At 40.9% G+C, this 19249-nt stretch overlaps 2 protein-coding genes across 11 annotated transcripts in view; both read left to right on the top strand.

The window, feature by feature from the left end:
• zeb2a (zinc finger E-box binding homeobox 2a) overlaps nucleotides 1-11918 on the top strand; it is a 40395-nt gene extending 28477 nt beyond the window's left edge. For 2 of the 3 annotated variants that reach the window (XM_061879966.1, XM_061879965.1), the window contains exons 6-7: nucleotides 1598-1742; nucleotides 7887-8991. In XM_061879966.1, the coding sequence (XP_061735950.1) occupies nucleotides 1598-1742; nucleotides 7887-8227 (486 nt within the window). In that variant the 3' untranslated portion in view covers nucleotides 8228-8991. Of the gene's footprint in view, nucleotides 1-1597; nucleotides 1743-7886; nucleotides 8992-10878 lie in introns of those variants that run through there. The other variant, XM_061879967.1, reaches the window with a different exon arrangement.
• Nucleotides 11919-13027: 1109 nt separating this feature from the next.
• Nucleotides 13028-19249, top strand: part of gtdc1 (glycosyltransferase-like domain containing 1) — a 36240-nt gene continuing 30018 nt past the window's right edge. For 7 of the 8 annotated variants that reach the window (XR_009802988.1, XR_009802987.1, XR_009802985.1 and 4 more), the window contains exon 1: nucleotides 13028-13106. Coding sequence is in view for 1 of the 8 variants with exons in the window: in XM_061879964.1 (XP_061735948.1) it covers nucleotides 13059-13106 (48 nt within the window). In the remaining 7 variants the exon portion in view is untranslated. The other variant, XR_009802984.1, reaches the window with a different exon arrangement.

The raw sequence follows: 19249 nt of genomic DNA, 5'->3' as shown, positions 1-19249 counted from the left end.
ATTGAAATGCGCCCCCTTTGACCAAAATGTATTTAAAAATGTTGGATTTGTCACAATATGTGGACTTTTTTTCTTATAAAATTGGGAACAAATTCTCATATTTCTGTTTCTGTAATATCGCAATATTTTCTTGTAAAACTATTACTTTTTCATCTAAAATTATTACTTTTTGTTGTAAAATTGTTACTTTTTAATGCAAAATGTTGTCAAATTCAGACTTTTATCACAATATCGCCTATTTTTTTTTTGTTCTTGTAAAATAGTGAACTTTTTAGAGTAACATTATAACTTTTGTCATCATTTTGCCAAGTAAAACTCTGATTATTATTCCAATATTGCCAAAATTGTAAAGTTTTCTTGTAAAGTGCTTCCCCTCTGGTCAACATATGAAATAACAAGTGTGTGTAAGTAATTGAAATGCGCCCCCCTTGGCCAAAATTAATTAAAAAATCAAAAATGAATAAATATGTATATAGAGACACACTGTAACAACGTGAAGTAAATAATGAACATTACAAAACAATTACAAAAAACATAAAAAAAATAAAAATTTTGACTAAAAGCAGTCTTTTGTCACAATGTGTGGCCTTTTTTCTTATAAAATTGGGAACAATTTCTCATATTCTGTCTGTTTCTGTAATATTGCAATATTTTCTTGCAAAATTCTTACTTTTTAATGTAAAATTATTACTTTAAAATGCAAAATGGTGACATTTGCCATGTAAAATTCAGACGTGTATCTTGTAAAGTGCTTCCCCTCTGGTCAACATATGAAATAACAAGTGTGTGTAGAAATTGAAATGAGGCCCCTTTGACCAAAATTTATTTAAAAATTTTAGACTTGTCACAATGTGTGGACTTTTTTTCTTATAAAATTGGGAACACATTCTCATATTTCTGTTTCTGTAATATTGCAATATTTTCTTGTAAAACTATTACTTTTTCATGTAAAAGTATTACTTTTTCATGTAAAAGTATTACTTTTTAATGCAAAATTTTGTAAAATTCTGACTTTTATCACGATATTGCCAATTTTTTTGTTGTTCTTGTAAAATAGTGAACTTTTTTGAGTAAAATTATAACTTTTGTCATCATTTTGCCAAGTAAAATTCTGATTTTTATTACATTAGAGTAATTTTCTTATAAAATTGTGATTTTTTTTCTTAATCAAATTGCCAACATTTTAAGCTTTCCTTGTAAAACTGTGACTGTTATTAAGTAAAAGTCCAAATTTGATCATAATATTGCACAAATGTTCGGTTTTTCTTGTCAAATGTTGACTTTTGTTGAGTAAAATAGGGACTTTTATTATAACACTGTCAACATTCTACGTATTTCTTGTGAAATTGTGACCTTTTTCTTGTGAAATTCCAACTCATTTTTCACAAGAAGCTTTTTTAATATGTGCATAGTATGTATATATTATTCATGTTGGAAATACACGTATTTATATATCTAGAAAGGCTGCTCCTAAAGAGGGAGGCTGGGCTCAAGAAGGTAACAAATACAAGTTTGTGTGTGTGTGCGTGTGTGTGTGTGTGTGTGTGTGTGTGTGTGTGTGTGTGTGTGTGTGTGTGTGTGTGTGTGTGTGTGTCAGGGGGCGGTGGACTACCTGCAGCAGCTGACAGAGGGCGAGCTGAAGATGAAGAAGACGGAGGTTGGTGGCGTGTACACATGTGACCTGTGTGACAAAACCTTCCAGAAGACCAGCTCCCTCCTCAGACACAAATATGAGCACACAGGTACCTTCTCACCTCATCAAGCCCCTCCCACTTGCTTTGCACACACACACACACAGTGGATAGAAAACTGCGCCTGGGACTAGGTCCGCAGGGGCCTGGGAGAGTCAGGGCACATCAAGCCATCAGAAGGAAGTCAAAGTCTTCATGGTGTCTCCGCACTAGGGTTGTACTAGTATAGTACCGCCGTACTCAGTACTATACCGCCTCTCAAAAGGACTACTAAAAGACTAATGTAGTTTGTCATATTTATGTCATACTTATATGTCATTTATATGTCATCTTTATGTCACATTTATGTCACTTTTATGTCATATTTATGTCATGTTTATGTCATGTTTATGTCATTTACACGTCATATTTGCGCCATTTATACATCATGTTTTTGTCATATTTATGTCATTTATACGTCATATTTATGTAATTTATATGTCATGTTTATGTCATATTTAAGTCATATTTATGTCATGTTTATGTCATTTATACGTCATATATATGTAATTTATATGTCATATTTATGTCATATTTAAGTCATATTTTTGTCACGTTTATGTCATTTATACGTCATAATTATGTAATTTATATGTCATGTTTATGTCATATTTAAGTCATATTTATGTCATGTTTATGTCATTTATACGTCATATTTATGTAATTTATATGTCATGTTTATGTCATATTTAAGTCATATTTGTTGGGATGTCGCATGGCTGCAGTTGTGTGTCCCCGAGTATGCAAGAATCCAGGAGAGTTGCGTGGAGGTAAGATGAATTTAATACACAAAAGAAAATAACAAAAGCAAACATAAAGCAGTCGTGCAGATAAACGTTCTCAACATAATGTTATCATCGAGCACTGAGGAGTGCTCGAGTGAAACATAAATAGACACTAGTGTGATTGACAGCAGGTGTGAACCGCTGCCAATCAACGAAAAGAGAAAAATAGTGCTCCGTGAATAAAAACAGGAAATACAACAAAATAAGAGCACTGAACCGGAAGTAAATACAAAAACACAAAAAACTAACAGAAATGAAGTGACACATCGTTACAGGACCTCCCCCTCAAGGAACAGATACCAGATGTTCCCTGGGAAAGAAAAAAAAAATGGAAAAAAGTCCAAAATGTAAGGGAGGGTGGAGGGAGGATTTGGTGGAGGGTTGCCAAACCTCGTGTCCCCGCAGCCAGCGAGGGAAAGTCAGGTGGCGGCGCCGCGTAGAGCGCCGCTGGAACTGGCGAGGCGGGCGGCCAGGGAACGGCCAAATCACTGGCCGAAAAAGAGGAGAGTGCGCAGGGCACGGCCACATCCACGGCCGACGTAGAAGCGGGCGCGCTGAAGCAGGCCGGGAAGCAGAAGACGTAACCGGCGGCGTGGAAACCGCAGGCGTCATCAACGGCGTGGAAGTGGCAGATGTCATCGGCGGCGTGAAAGCGGCGGATGTCATCGGCGGCGTGAAAGCGGCGGATGTCATCGGCGGCGTGAAAGCGGCGGATGTCATCGGCGGCGTGAAAGCGGCAGACGTCATCGGCGGCGTGAAAGCGGCAGACGTCATCGGCGGCGTGAAAGCGGCAGACGTCATCGGCGGCGTGAAAGCGGCAGACGTCATCGGCGGCGTGAAAGCGGCAGACGTCATCGGCGGCGTGAAAGCGGCAGACGTCATCGGCGGCGTGAAAGCGGCAGACGTCATCGGCGGCGTGAAAGCGGCAGACGTCATCGGCGGCGTGAAAGCGGCAGACGTCATCGGCGGCGTGAAAGCGGCAGACGTCATCGGCGGCGTGAAAGCGGCAGACGTCATCGGCGGCGTGAAAGCGGCAGACGTCATCGGCGGCGTGAAAGCGGCAGACGTCATCGGCGGCGTGAAAGCGGCAGACGTCATCGGCGGTGTTGAAGCGGCAGGCGTCATCGGCGGCGTGAAAGCGGCAGATGACGCCGGGCGAGGAGCAGCAAATGCTGGCCGAGGAATAGCGGATGCCGGCGGTGACGAAGCCCGGCGTGGTGCTGCTCTTGGCGGCGTTGGGGCTCGGCGTGGAGCCGGCGTTGGGGCTCGGCGTGGAGCCGGCGTTGGGGCTCGGCGTGGAGCCGGCGTTGGGGCTCGGCGTGGAGCCGGCGTTGGGGCTCGGCGTGGAGCCGGCGTTGGGGCTCGGCGTGGAGCCGGCGTTGGGGCTCGGCGTGGAGCCGGCGTAGGGGCTAGGCGTGGAGCCGGCGTAGGGGCTAGGCGTGGAGCCGGCGTAGGGGCTAGGCGTGGAGCCGGCGTTGGGGCTGTGCGAAAACCCGCCAGGCACGTAGATGTCTCCGAGGAAGGAGACGCTTGCGAAGATGACAGCGGTGTGTGCCTGGCTGCACCGCAGTGTATTGTGGGCCCCCCTCCACTAGGCGGCTGCCAGAAACCGTCCACACTTGCGGGAAGACATGCCTGCTCGTCGGCGTCCCCCGGTGCGAAAACCAGGGACGGGCGGGAGGAGGCCAGGAAGAGGGACGAAGACACGTCCCGCGCCGAGTCCCAGCAGGAGGACAAAAGTGACCTCACTGTGGGCTCCACTGGAGCTCTCGGCGATCCAAAAAAGAGAGCGGGAGCTGGCAGAAAGAGCAGCCGGGGAGCAGCCGCTGGAAGCTGCGTAGGAGCAGGGAGAAGCAGCTCAGCAGACGACGGGAAGGATGGCGGCGGCGGACGTGCCGGTCGGAGAGCCGCAGTCGGCGACGGAGCCGCAGGAGCCGCGAGACGTGAAGGAGGAGGCGGGCGCGCCGGTCGGTGAGCCGTAGCCGGCAGCGTTGCCGAGAGGAAGGATGGCGGCGGAGGACGCGCCTGTCGGAGAGCCGTAGCCGGTAGCGTTGCCGCGGGAGCCGCGAGGCATGCAGGAAGTGGCGGACGTGCTGGTCGGAGAGCCGTAGCCAGCCGTTGAGCCGAGAGGAAAGATGGCGGCGGGGGACGCGCCGGTCGGAGAGCCGAAGCCGGTGGCGTTGCCGCGGGGAGAGGGTCCGCGTCTGTTGGCTGGGACCGCACAAACCTGGCCTTCAAGTCCTCCAGGAATTGTGCGGTCCAGAACGTCGGCTGAGGATTGCCGACAGGGATTCTCGCGAGGACACTTTCTTCTGGCTCGATGATACTGTTGGGATGTCGCATGGCTGCAGTTGTGTGTCCCCGAGTATGCAAGAATCCAGGAGAGTTGCGTGGAGGTAAGATGAATTTAATACACAAAAGAAAATAACAAAAGCAAACATAAAGCAGTCGTGCAGATAAACGTTCTCAACATAATGTTATCATCGAGCACTGAGGAGTGCTCGAGCGAAACATAAATAGACACTAGTGTGATTGACAGCAGGTGTGAACCGCTGCCAATCAACGAAAAGAGAAAAATAGTGCTCCGTGAATAAAAACAGGAAATACAACAAAATAAGAGCACTGAACCGGAAGTAAATACAAAAACACAAAAAACTAACAGAAATGAAGTGACACATCGTTACAATATTTATGTCATGTTTGTCATTTATACGTCATATATATGTAATTTATATGTCATATTTATGTCATGTTTATGTAATTTATATGTCATATATATGTAATTTATATGTCATATTTATGTCATTTATATGTCATATTTGTGTCATTTTTTGTAATTTTTATGTCATTTTTGTGTCATTTATATGTCATGTTAATGTCATTTATATGTCATATTTATGTTATTTATTTGTCATATTTGTGTCATTTTTATGTCCTATTTATGTCGTTTATATGTCATATTTGTGTCATTTTTATGTCCCATTTATGTCATATTTATGTCATTGTGTCATTTATTTGTCATATTTGTGTCATTTATATGTATATTTATGTCATATTTATGTCATTTATATGCCATATTTTTGTCATTAATATGTCAGTTATATGTCATTTCTGTGTCATATTTATGTCATTTATATGCCATATTTGTGTCATTTATATGTCATTTTTGTGTCAATTGTGTGTCATGTTTACATAATTTATATGTCACAATTATGTAATATTTATGTCATTTATGTCATATTAGTGTCATTTATGTGTCATATTTATGTCATTTATGTCATATTAGTGTCATTTATGTGTCATATTTATGTCATTTATATGTCATATTTGTGTCATTTTTATGTCCTATTTATGTCATTTATGTCATATTTATGTCATATATGTGTCATATTTGTGTCATTTATATGTCATATTTATGTCATTTATATGCCATATTTGGGTCATTTATATGTCATTTTTGTTTCAATTATATGTCCTATTTATGTCATTTATGTCATACTCATGTCATTTATTTGTCATATTTGTGTCATTTATGTGTCATATTTATGTCATATTTGTGTCATTTATATGTCATATTTATGTCATTTTTATGTCCTATTTATGTCATTTATGTCATACTCATGTCATTTATTTGTCATATTTGTGTCATTTATGTGTTATATTTATGTCATATTTGTGTCATTTATATGTCATATTTATGTCATATTTATGTAATTTATATGTCATATTTATGTCATTTATGTCATATTTGTGTCATTTATGTGTCATATTTGTGTCATTTATATGTCATATTTGTGTCATTTATATGTCATATTTATGTCATATTTATGTCATTTATATGCCATATTCTTGTCATTTTATGTTATTTTTGTGTCAATTATATGTCATATTTATGTCCTTTATGTCATTTGTGTCATTTATCTGTCATATTTATGTCATTTTTATGTCCTATTTATGTCATATTAATGTCATTTATTTGTCATATTTGTGTCATTTATTTGTCATATTTGTCATTTTTATAAATAATAAATAAATAAATGGGTTGTACTTGTATAGCGCTTTTCTACCTTCAAGGTACTCAAAGCGCTTTGACACTACTTCCACATTTACCCATTCACACACATTATGTAATTTATGTGATATTTATGTCATATTTATGTCATATTTATGTCATTTATGTAATATTTGTGTCATTTATGTGTCATATTTATGTCTTTTATGTCATATTTACATCATTTATTTGTCATATTTGTGTCATTTATATGTCTTATTTGTGTCATATTTATGTCATATTTATGCCCCACTTATGTCATTTTTATGTAATTTATATGTCAATTTTATTATGTCATATTTATGTCATTTATGTCAGATTTGTGTCATTTATGTCATATTTATGTCATTTATATGTCATATTTGTGTCATTTTTATGTCCTATTTATGTAATTTATGTCATGTTTATGTCATTTATATGTCATATTTGTGTCATTTTTATGTCCTATTTGTCATTTTTATGTAATTTATGTCATATTTATGTCATATTTATGTCATTTATGTCATATTTGTGTCATTTATCTGTCATATTTATGTCATATTTACGTCATTTATTTGTCATATTTGTGTCATTTATATGTCTTATTTATGTCATATTTATGCCCCACTTATGTCATTTTTATGTCATTTATATGTCAATTTCATTATGTCATATTTATGTCATTTATGTCATATTTGTGTCATTTATATGTCATATTTGTGTCATTTTTATGTCCTATTTATGTCATTTATGTCATGTTTATGTCATTTATTTGTCATGTTTGTGTCATTTATATGTCATATTTATGTCATATTTGTCATTTTTATGTCATGTTGATGTCATTTCTGTCATATTTATGTCATTTATATGTCATATTTGTGTCATTTATGTCATATTTATGTCATATTTGTCATTTTTATGTCATGTTTGTCATTTATATGTCATATTTATGTCATTTTTATGCCGTGTATTTGTTTATATGTCATATTTATGTCATTTATATGTCATTTATGTCACTCATATGTTATATTTATATCATGTAGTTTTGTGTATATCTCATTTATGTAATATTTGTGTCACTCTTATGTCATGTAGTTGTTTATATGTCATCAACACATGATGTGTGTGTCATTCATATGTGGTGTCTGCCCTGTGTCATGTGTGACCTTGAAGGAGTGACAGTGGCGCTCGAAGAAGGATCTCAGCATCTGACGTGTGTGTGTGTGTGTGTGTGTGTGTGTGTGTGTGTGTGTGTGTGTGTGTGTGTGTGTGTGTGTGTGTGTGTGTGTGTGTGTGTGTGTGTGCGTGTGTGCGTGTGTGTGCGTGTGTGTGTGTGCGCAGGCAAGCGCCCCCACCAGTGTGCCATCTGCAGCAAGGCCTTCAAACACAAGCACCACCTGATCGAACACTCGCGCCTGCACTCGGGGGAGAAACCCTACCAGTGTGACAAGTGCGGCAAGCGCTTCTCCCACTCGGGCTCGTACTCGCAGCACATGAACCATCGCTACTCCTACTGCAAGAGGGAGGCGGAGGAGCGCCAGGCGGGCTCCCGGGCCTGCTCGGAAGCCGGGGCGGGGCCTGATGGGAACCAGGAACCTTACAAGGAGGACCAAGTCCGGCTGGATTCCACGGGGGACGGCCACGGGGACAAAGTGGCGGACCGGGACTCATCCCTCACTTAAAGCCAGACTTGATAAGTCCGGAGGAGGAAGAGATGATACGGTACTATCTGCTCGCAGGTAACACACGCAGGATTCTCACAAGAATGAGGCAAAAATACAAGCTCGCCCGCTTGACGCTGAGCACATTCCGGCTGGTGTTCATGTTTTCACGTGCGAGGATGTTGTTTCTCTCTTTCGGCATCTGGTCTTCGCCCAAGTCAGCTGATGCATTTCCAGGCCTCTGATTGGCTCAAAGGTGCAGAATGCCAACTTTTTGGACCTCAAAGTGCTCGCTTCTGTTTTTGCACAAACACTTTGTCGAGGGTTTGATTCCAGCCAGCGACGACACAAACCAAGACAAGTCAGCCCAAATAAAAATGACTGTTTTTAAAAAAAGAAAAAAAAGTATGTGAAATCCCGTCAAATGATCTCCTTTGTTGTTTTACTTTGTCAAATGTGTGGCTAGTTGTCTCTTAGCTGTCATTTCCTCCTCATATTTATTGCACTTTGGAACTCACGCTTCTCTCGCCGCAGCCACCAAAAAAGACTTTTGCCTTCCAAACACAACTCAGCTTTTCTTTATTTTTATGGAGCTGAAGTTTTCAGCCTCACTTTGACTGTCGGGGAACACCATTGCTAAAAAAAATAATAAAAAAAACATTACATGGAATATGAGAGAAGAGAATATTTTTTTAACGGCTAAAAGGCACAAAGAGGGAAAATCCGAGCTGCCATTTTTTTTTTTACAAAATCCTAATAAAAATGTGTTGTTTATTTCAACCAAATCTTGCCAGTGGCTTATTTTCTTTATGTAAATTCACACACAAAATAGCAACACTCCCTTAACTCCTTTTCCCTCCACTCTCAACATACTGTCAAAACAAAAAAAATGTCAAAAATAAAATTGATGTATCAACTTTTGGAACGGATGCTAATCATCGCTGTGGAAGAGTAAACTTTTATTTCGGCATGTTCAAAAGTTATTGATAAATAACAACAATGTTTTATCTTTTATTCTTTATTTTATAAACCTTTATTTTTTTTAAATTGCAACTTTTACAAACAGTTGAGAAATAATAATCCAAATAAGTACAAAATTATACAAAACAGCACCGGGGGGTTGTATATTCAAAGTAACTAAAACATATATATATATATTAGGGGTGGTCAAATTAATGCGTTAATTACGCGTTAACTCATCAATCTATTAACGCCGACAATTATTTTATCGCACATTCGCGTATGTTGTTTACATGCTTTTATTTTGTTAACGCCTTTTCTTAGAGCCCCGGCGTGGAGGGGCTCTTGGTAAAGATGGAACATTTGGCAAAAATACCGGACAATTCTGCAAATTTCCTGGCTGGCTTACAGCGTGGTCACTCCGGGATCACTTACGACCGCCAGACAATTCTGGATGTGGATAGTTCGGGCCGTTTTGGACTGAATGAGTCGTGCTTGCTAGACCGGCTAGCTAGCATGGGAATACTTTGCCGACTACATCCAGCGGCCTGTGAAGCAGCGGAGTATATGTGTTGTCTGTCTATTTATGAATAATGCAGACCAGGAGTGTTGGCTGAGTTCTTAACGTTTGCTTTCAGAGCGTGCATATCACAACATACAAGATGCCGTCATGGCGACACAACCTATACCGGGCATGCTCGTCACTCCTGTTGCATGCTGGGTAGGGTAGTTCTTTTTTCCCCTGGCTCATAACATCACAATATAGTACCATGTATATGCGTTCAGTTTATCAAAGCACCAAGCAAACAATCGGAAAATTCCCATCATATCAATTCCTAGATATGGTCATAATTATTTTAAGTGCACTACGCAGAATAAACACAACATTATTAATATTGCTACTACGGATAATTTGATCCAAAATTGCCTAAAACAGCCCACTACCTATAATATAGGTTTTTTAAACATAAGATCCCTGATAAAAAAAAATGTTTCTTCTGTTACCTCAGAAATTGCCTGTTCAGATGTTATGATTATGGCTTGTAGATTATATTTATTTTCCATAACAAACAGGATAACTTAAATACCCTGGCAGTGGCAATAAGCTTAAATGTTTGTATTTACACTTTTTGAGTTGATTTTCATAAAATATACAATTTAACTGCTACTGTTTAACAAGGACTGATTTAAATTGTGTTTGCACAACAAATGTTTTGGCGCTTTTGTTCATGTGGGAGAATATTCCAATAAAGGTGCACTACACACTACTTTTGAATTCATTATTGGGCTTTGCGTATACAATGCAGTTAATCGGAGAAATAGTGCGATTAACTTCGATTAAAAATTTTAATCGTTGCCCAGCCCTATATATATATCGAATCTTTGACTGCCCTACGATTCGATTCAATATCGATTCTTGGGGTCACGATTTGATAATATATGGATTTTTTCGATTCGATTCGATTCGATTCTTGATTCAAAAACGATATTTTCCCGATTCAAAAGGATTGTGTATTCATTCAATACATAGATTTCAGCAGGATCTACCCCAGTCTGCTGACGTGCAACAGAGTAGTAGATTTTTGTAAAAAGCTTTTATAATTGTAAAGGATGATGTTTTATCAACTGATTGCAATAACGTAAATTAGTTTGAACTATTAAAGGAACCAAAAATATGACTTATTTTATCTTTGTGAAAACATTGGACACAGTGTGTTGTCAGGCTTGGACATGGATTGAGTGTGCTCCTTCGACGCGGCGGGATCACAGGACGAGCCAGGCGTGAATTCAGGTACATGTTTTTATTTAAACACTATAATCAAAAATAATCAAACTAAGGGCGCTCACAAAGAGGAAGAAACTTGGCTAAACAGTACAAACGTGAAACAAAAACACCTGCTCGTTGGCATGAAAGACAATTTAACTATGAACTTAAAGAGCACGATGGCAAGACTAAAGACATGAAACAAAAGAGTGCACTGTGGCATAAATACATAAACTTACACGGCATGCAACTGTGGACGAAGACGTGAAAGTTTGAACAGCATGGATAGGGTGCGTGAGTGTGAGGATCCCAGGACGTGAACAGCATGGGTAGGGTGCGTGAGAGTGAGGATCCCAGGACCAAGACAAGAAAGAGTGACTTAAATAGCTGTGATGATTAGTGAAAACAGGTGAGGCTGAGAACAGGGACGTGACAGGTGAAAACTAACGAGGTTGGCATGGAAACAAAACCAGGAAGTGCAAAACGTGACTGATTGTCCAAAATCAAAAACCAAACATGATCCATAGATGTGACAAGTGTGTTGTTAAGTTTAGGAGATGCAATGCAAGTGTAAGCCACTGTGACACTATTGTTCTTTTTGATTATTTTTTATAAATGTCCAATGATAATGTCAGTGAGGGATTTTTAATCACTGCTATGCTAAAATTATGACTAATATTGATACTGTTGTCGATAATATTCATTTTTGTTCTGTGTGGTGTTTGTGTCTCCTCTCAATTGCTCTGTTTATTGCAGTTCTGAGTGTCGCTGGCTCAGGTTCGGTTTTGGAATTGGACTGCGTTGTTTTGGTATTGCTGTGTAGTGGTTTGTTGGATTGATTAAAAAATAAAAAAATAAAATAGATTCTGAACCGCACGACGTATTCGAATCGATTTTTTCCCCCACCCCCCCTTTCACATAGCACGACATACCTCATCAAATACGTCAGAGAAAGGAAGTAGTCAACGTGTGCAAATATAAAACGTTTAGCTTTTTTTTATACACCCTTATTTATAAAGTTCAATATTTGATTGGCAACACTAAATGGTCCCTAGTGTGTGAATGTTGTCTATCTGTGTTGGCCCTGTGATGAGGTGGCGACTTGTCCAGGGTGTACCCCGCCTTCCGCCAGGTTGTAGCTGAGATAGGCCCCCCGCGACCCCGAAGGGAATAAGCGATAGGAAAATGGATGGATGGATGAACAGTCTGCGGGCTATAGAGCGTTTTCCGTTCGGGCTCCAGTACTCTGGAATGCCCTCCCGGTAACAGTTCGAGATGCTACCTCAGTAGAAGCATTTAAGTCTCACCTTAAAACTCATCTGTATACTCTAGCCTTTAAATAGACCTCCTTTTTAGACCAGTTGATCTGCCGCTTCTTTTCTTTCTCCTATGTCCCCCCCTCCCTTGTGGAGGGGGTCCGGTCCGATGACCACGGATGAAGTACTGGCTGTCCAGAGTCGAGACCCAGGATGGACCGCTCGTCGGGACCCAGGACTGACCGCTCGCCTGTATCGATTGGGGACATCTCTACGCTGCTGATCCGCCTCCGCTTGAGATGGTTTCCTGTGGACGGGACTCTCGCTGCTGTCTTGGATCCGCTTTGAACTGAACTCTCGCGGCTGTGTTGGAGCCACTATGGATTGAACTTTCACAGTATCATGTTAGACCCGCTCGACATCCATTGCTTTTGGTCCCCTAGAGGGGGGGGGTTGCCCACATCTGAGGTCCTCTCCAAGGTTTCTCATAGTCAGCATTGTCACTGGCGTCCCACTGGATGGGAATTCTCCCTGCCCACTGGGTGTGAGTTTTCCTTGCCCTTTTGTGGGTTCTTCCGAGGATGTTGTAGTCGTAATGATTTGTGCAGTCCTTTGAGACATTTGTGATTTGGGGCTATATAAATAAACATTGATTGATTGATTGATTGAACAGTGGCATTTAAAACACGTACAAAAACAGCACAACACTTTTGTTTTTATTTTTTATTTATGAACCTTTATTTACAAAGTGCAACATTTACAAACAATCGAGAAATAATAATAATTTTCCAAATGAGTACAAAACCAAACACAATACAGCAGCGCCAGCGTCTTCCTCGGGATCGCGCACGCAGCGATACGTCATGACGCGATGACGTCACGAGAGACACGACCTGACGCGGGCGACATGGAAGCGCAGGTGAGTTTTTGGTGAGTGTGTGTGTGTGTGTGTGTGCGGGGTGAGCGAGCAGGTGAGACCTCCGCAGGTGTGCCAGTGATGTTATTGTGTATAAAGTCTCTGCGACTTGGCGCCACACGCAGCTAATGGCTAACAGGGCTAATGCTAACAAGGTAAACACAGGCTAACGCAGCTAGCTCCAGATAAATCAGTTAGGCGGATGGGACGAATGAATGAAGAGGAAGTGGATAAATAGCAACGTTGTCGCTAAAGTGAGCCGCGTGGAAATGGGTCGAGAAACGAGCATGTTTTCATTTACTTTTCATAAACACGCATTGCCTTGATAGGCACTTGGCCCTGACCAAGATGGCCGCCTCGTCGGCACGTGGCTAGCTAACCGCTAACGTAATGCTGCTGAAGGAGCTAGCAGGACGGCTAACAGCTACTATAAGGACCTGGAATAGTGAAGTGAATTATATGTATACAGCGCCTTTTCTCGAGTGACTCAAAGCGCTTTACTTAGTGAAACCCAATATCTAATTTTTACATTTAAACCACTATAAAAGTGGGTGACATTGTTATCACCAGGAAGGATGAGATCACTTACCTAGGTTCCATTCTAGAGGCTAATCTTTCCTGTGATAAAATGGCAACCAAGGTGATCAAAAAGGTCAACCAAAGAACGAGATTCCTCTACAGAATCTCCTCTCTGGTCAACAAAAGCACCTTGAGGATTCTAGCGGGAACTCTCATTCAACCCTTCTTCGATTATGCTTGCACCTCCTGGTACCCCAGCACCTCCAAAACCCTCAAATCTAGACTCCAAACATCCCAGAATAAGCTAATCCGGTTACTTTTAGACCTCCACCCCAGATCACACCTCAATCCAACCCACTTCTCCAAAGTGGGCTGGCTCAGGGCGGAGGACAGAGTCAAACAACTTGCACTGAGCCTAGTCTATAAAATCCGCTACACCTCCTTGATACCGAAGTACATGTCAAATTACTTCCGTAACGTAAATGCCCACCATAACCACAACACCAGGGGGAGCTCCACAAACCACGTTAAACCCAGATTCCCATCTAACAAAGGTCTTAACTCATTCTCTTTCTATGCCACATCAATGTGGAATGCACTCCCAACAGGTATAAAAGTAAGTGCATCTCTATATTCCTTCAAAACCGCTCTAAAACAACACCTCCAGGCAACTTCAACACTTTACTAATACCCTCCTCCATTCACATCCCATCTCCCCGGATTATAAACAACTCAAATGTACTTCTAATGTATATACTTGTTCTTATGCTATGTGAACTCACTATGTTCTCTGCTGGCTGTACATATCCTACTAAATAAGACCTACACTGTTTCAATGTCCACATCTCTCTGTTGATGCAATTGTTGATGACTTAAGTTCTGATATCAACCAAAGCTCCTCATCCCACCCACCGGATTGTAAATAATTTAAATAATTCAATGTATATACTATGATGATTAACTTGTGTGATGACTGTATTATGTTGATAGTATATATTTGTACCATGAATTGATTAACGTGGACCCCGACTTAAACAAGTTGAAAAACTTATTGGGGTGTTACCATTTAGTGGTCAATTGTACGGAATATGTACTGTACTGTGCAATCTACTAATAAAAGTATCAATCAATCAATCAATCAATCAAGTGTGGGTGGCACCGGGAGCAGGTGGGTAAAGTGTCTTGCCCAAGGACACAACGGCAGTGACTAGGATGGCGGAAGCGGGAATCGAAACTGCAACCATCAAGTTGCTGACACGGCCGCTCTACCAACCGAGCGATACCGCCCCAATAGAATAGACTTAAAGGCCTACTGAAATGAGATTTTCTTATTTAAAAGGGGAACATTATCAGCAGACCTATGTAAGCATCAATATATACCTTGATGGTGCAGAAAAAAGACCATTTATTTTTTTAACCCATTTCCGAACTCTAAATGGGTGAATTTTGGCGAATTAAACGCCTTTCTGATTATCGCGCTGGAGGCGATGAGGTCAGAATGTGACGTCGCCGAGGTAACACACCCGCCATTTTCATTTTCAACACATTACAAACACCGGGTTTCAGCTATGTTATTTTTTGTTTTTTTGACTATTTTTGGGAACCTTGGAGACATCATGCCTCGTCGGTGTGTTGTCGGAGGGTGTAACAACACTAACAGGGTGGGATTCAAGTTGCACCACTGGCCCGAAGATGCCAAAGTGTCTGCCGCCAGACCCCCATTGAATGTGCCAGAGTGTCTTCACATTTTACCGGCGATTACAGACATGGCACAGAGATGTATGGATAACCTGCAGATGCATTTGTAACGATAAAGTCAACGAAATCACAAAGGTGAGTTTTGTTGATGTTGACTGCCAGCTAATCGATGCTAACATGCTACGCTAATCAATGCTAACATGCTATTTACTGGCGGTGCTAAAGCAGACATGGCACAGAGATGTATGGATAACCTGCAGATGCATTTGCAACTATATTACATTTCCTTCCACCCACATTTAATGCGAAACAAACACTTACCAATCGACGGATTTAAGTTGCTCCGGTGTCAAAAGATGCGAAAGTCCTAAACGTGTGGTCCGCACATTTTACCGGCGATGCTAACGCAGCCATTCGGCCATGCTATGGCTATGAATAGCGTCAATAGCTATTCGCTCAATAGCTTCAGTTTCTTCTTCAATATTTTCATACTCCAACCATCTGTTTCAATACATGCGTAATCTGTTGAATCGCTTAAGTCGCTGAAATCCGAGTTTGAATCCGAGCTAATGTCGCTATATCTTGCTGTGGTATTTCCATTGTTTGTTTACATTGGCAGCACTGTGTGACGTCACAGGGAAATGGCCAGTGTCTTCGCAGAGAGCCGAAAATAAGGCACTTTAAAGCTTTATTTAGGGATATTCCGAGACCGGTAAAATTTTGAAAAAAACTTCAAAAAATACAACAAGCCACTGGGAACTGATTTTTATTGTTTTTAACCCTTTTGAAATTGTGATAATGTTCCCCTTTAAACGGGGATAGCAGGTCTATTCTCTGTGTCATACTTGATCATTTCCCGATATTGCCATATTTTTGCTGAACAGATTTAGTAGAGAACATCCACGATAAAGTTTGCAACTTTTAGTCGCTAATAGAAAAGCCCTGCCTTTACCGGAAGTCGCAGACGATGACGTCACTCCTCACATCCTCACTTTGTTTTTAATGGGAGCCTCCAACAAAAAGTGCTATTCGGACCGAGAAAACGACAATTTCCCCATTAATTTGAGCGAAGATGAAAGATTCGTCGTGTTTGAGGATATTGATAGCGACGGACTAGAAAAAAACAAAAACGCGATTGCATTGGGACGGATTCCGATGTTTTTAGACACATTTACTAGGGTAACTCTGGGTAATCCCTTATCCTTCTATTGTGTTGCTAGTGTTTTAGTGAGTTAAATAGTACCTGATAGTCAGAGGTGTACGTCCATGGGTGTCTTGACGTGCAGTGTCTCAGGCGAGTGGACGGCACAAGCTCAGATTTTCTCTGCTAAGAACTGACTTTTTAACCACAATTTTCTCAACGAAACCTGCTAGTTGACATTCGGTAGGGATCCATGTTAGCTTGACCGCGCTCTGATCCATAGGAAAGTTTCACCTCCAGGAATTTTAAACAAGGAATCACCGTGTGTTTGTGTGGCTAAAGGCTAAAGCTTCCCAACTCCATCTTTCTACTGTGACTTCTCCATTATTAATTGAACAAATTGCAAAAGATTGAGCAACACAGATGTCCAAAATACTGTGTAATTATGCCGTTAAAGCAGACGACTTTTAGCTGTGTGTGTGTGCAGCACTCGAACTTCCTAAAAACCCGTGACGTCTTGCGTACACGTCATCATTACACGACGTTTCGAAGACGAAACTCCCGGGAAATTTAAAATTGTAATTTAGTAAACTAAAAAGGCCGTATTGGCATGTGTTGCAATGTTAATATTTCATCATTGATATATAAACTATCAGACTGCGTGGTGGCTAGTGGTGGCTTTCAGTAGGCCTTTAAAGGCCTACTGAAATGAGATGTTCTTATTTAAACGGGGATAGCAGGTCCATTCTATGTGTCATACTTGACCATTTCGCGATATTGCCGTATTTTTGCTGAAAGGATTTAGTAGAGAACACCGACGATAAAGTTCGCAAATTTTACTCGATAAAGTTCGCAATGTTTGGTGCTAACAGAAAAGCCCTGTCTTTACCGGAAGTCGCAGACGATGACGTCACTCCTCACATCCTCACTTTGTTTTTAATGGGAGCCTCCAGCAAAAATAGCTATTCGGACCGAGAAAACAACATTTTCCCCATTGATTTGTTTGAGGATATTGATAGCGACGGGCTAGGAAAAAAAAAATCTAGTTAAAAAAAATACGCGATTGCATTGGGACGGATTCAGATGTTTTTAGACACATTTACTAGGATAATTCTGGGAAAACCCTTTACTTTCTATTGTGTTGCTAGTGTTTTAGTGAGTTAAATAGTACCTGACAGTAGGAAGGGTGTGTCCACGGGTGTCTTAAGGCCAGTGTCTGATGGAAGTCGACGGCAGTTGTATGGATGGCACAAGCTCAGCTGTTCTCCGGTAAGTGGCGACTTTTTACCACAATTTTCCCACCGAAAACTGCTGGTTGACATTTGGTCGGGATCCATGTTCGCTTGACCGCTCTGATCAATAGGAAAGCTTCACCTCCGGGAATTTTAAAGAAGGAATCACCGTGTGTTTGTGTGGCTAAAGGCTAAAGCTTCCCAACTCCATCTTTCTACTTTGAGTTCTCCATTATTAATTGAACAAAATGCAAAAGATTCAGCAACACAGATGTCCAGAATACTGTGTAATTATGCGGTTAAAGCAGACGACTTTTAGCTGCGAGCGGTGCAGCGCTAATATTTCCTAACAGTCCGTGACGTCACGTGTACACGTCATCATTCCGCGACGTTTTCAACAAGAAATTCCCGGGAAATTTTAAATTGCAATTTATTAACCTAAAAAGGCCATATCGGCATGTGTTGCAATGTTAATATTTCATCATTGATATATAAACTATCACACTGTGTGGTCGCTAGTAGTGGCTTTCAGTAGGCCTTTAAACAAACTTTATTGATCCACAAAGGAAATAATTTCACAAAGTAGCTCAGTTCCAAAGAATGGAAAATGTAAGGATGGAAAATATAATGCAGGTATAAAGTAGAGTAAAAATGTACTGTAGTAGCAATATAAAAAATAACACGTCGTATTTACATATTATATATATATTTTTTCTCCTCTTTTTTTTGCGCTTTTTGTTAAAGGCCTACTGAAACCCACTACTACCGACCACGATGTGTTACATCACCTTTTCTTTTAACAACACACAATAAACGTTTGGGAACTGAGGAAACTAATTGTTGAAGCTTTGAAAGTGGAATTCTTTCCCATTCTTGTTTTATGTAGAGCTTCAGTCCTTCAACAGTCCGGGGTCTCGTCGTATTTTACGCTTCATAATGCGCCACACATTTTCCATGGGAGACAGGTCTGGACTGCAGGCGGGCCAGGAAAGTATCCGCACTCTTTTTTTTTTTTTCCCGAAGCCACGCTGTTGTTATACGTACTGAATGTGGCTTGGCATTGTCTTGCTGAAATAAGCAGGGGCGTCCGTGAAAAAGATGGCGCCTAGATGGCAGCAAAACCTGCACCTTTCAGCATTAATGGTGCCTTCACTGATGTGTAAGTTACCCATGCCTTGGGCACTAATGCACCCCCATACCATCACACATGCTGGCTTTTGAACTTTGCATCAATAACAGTCTGGATGGTTCGCTTCCCCTTTGGTCCGAATGACACGATGTCGAATATTTCCAAAAACAATTTGAAATGTGGACTTGTCAGACCCCAGAAAACTTTTCCACTTTGCATCAGTCCATTTTAGATGAAGCCGGCGGCGTTTCTGGATGTTGTTGATAAATGGCTTTCGCTGTGCATAGTCGAGCTTTAACTTGCACTTACAGATGTAGCGACCAACTGTATTTAGTGACAGTGGTTTTCTTAATGTACCTGAGCCCATGTGGTGATATCCTTTAGAGATTGATGTCGGTTTTTGATACAGTGCCGTCTGAGGGATGGA

The sequence above is a fragment of the Nerophis ophidion genome, linkage group LG19 (genome assembly GCF_033978795.1).
Source record: "Nerophis ophidion isolate RoL-2023_Sa linkage group LG19, RoL_Noph_v1.0, whole genome shotgun sequence".
Lineage (NCBI taxonomy): Eukaryota > Metazoa > Chordata > Actinopteri > Syngnathiformes > Syngnathidae > Nerophis > Nerophis ophidion.
The sequence above is the reverse complement of the archived record's forward strand: the minus strand, read 5'-3'. Positions and strand labels throughout refer to the sequence as shown.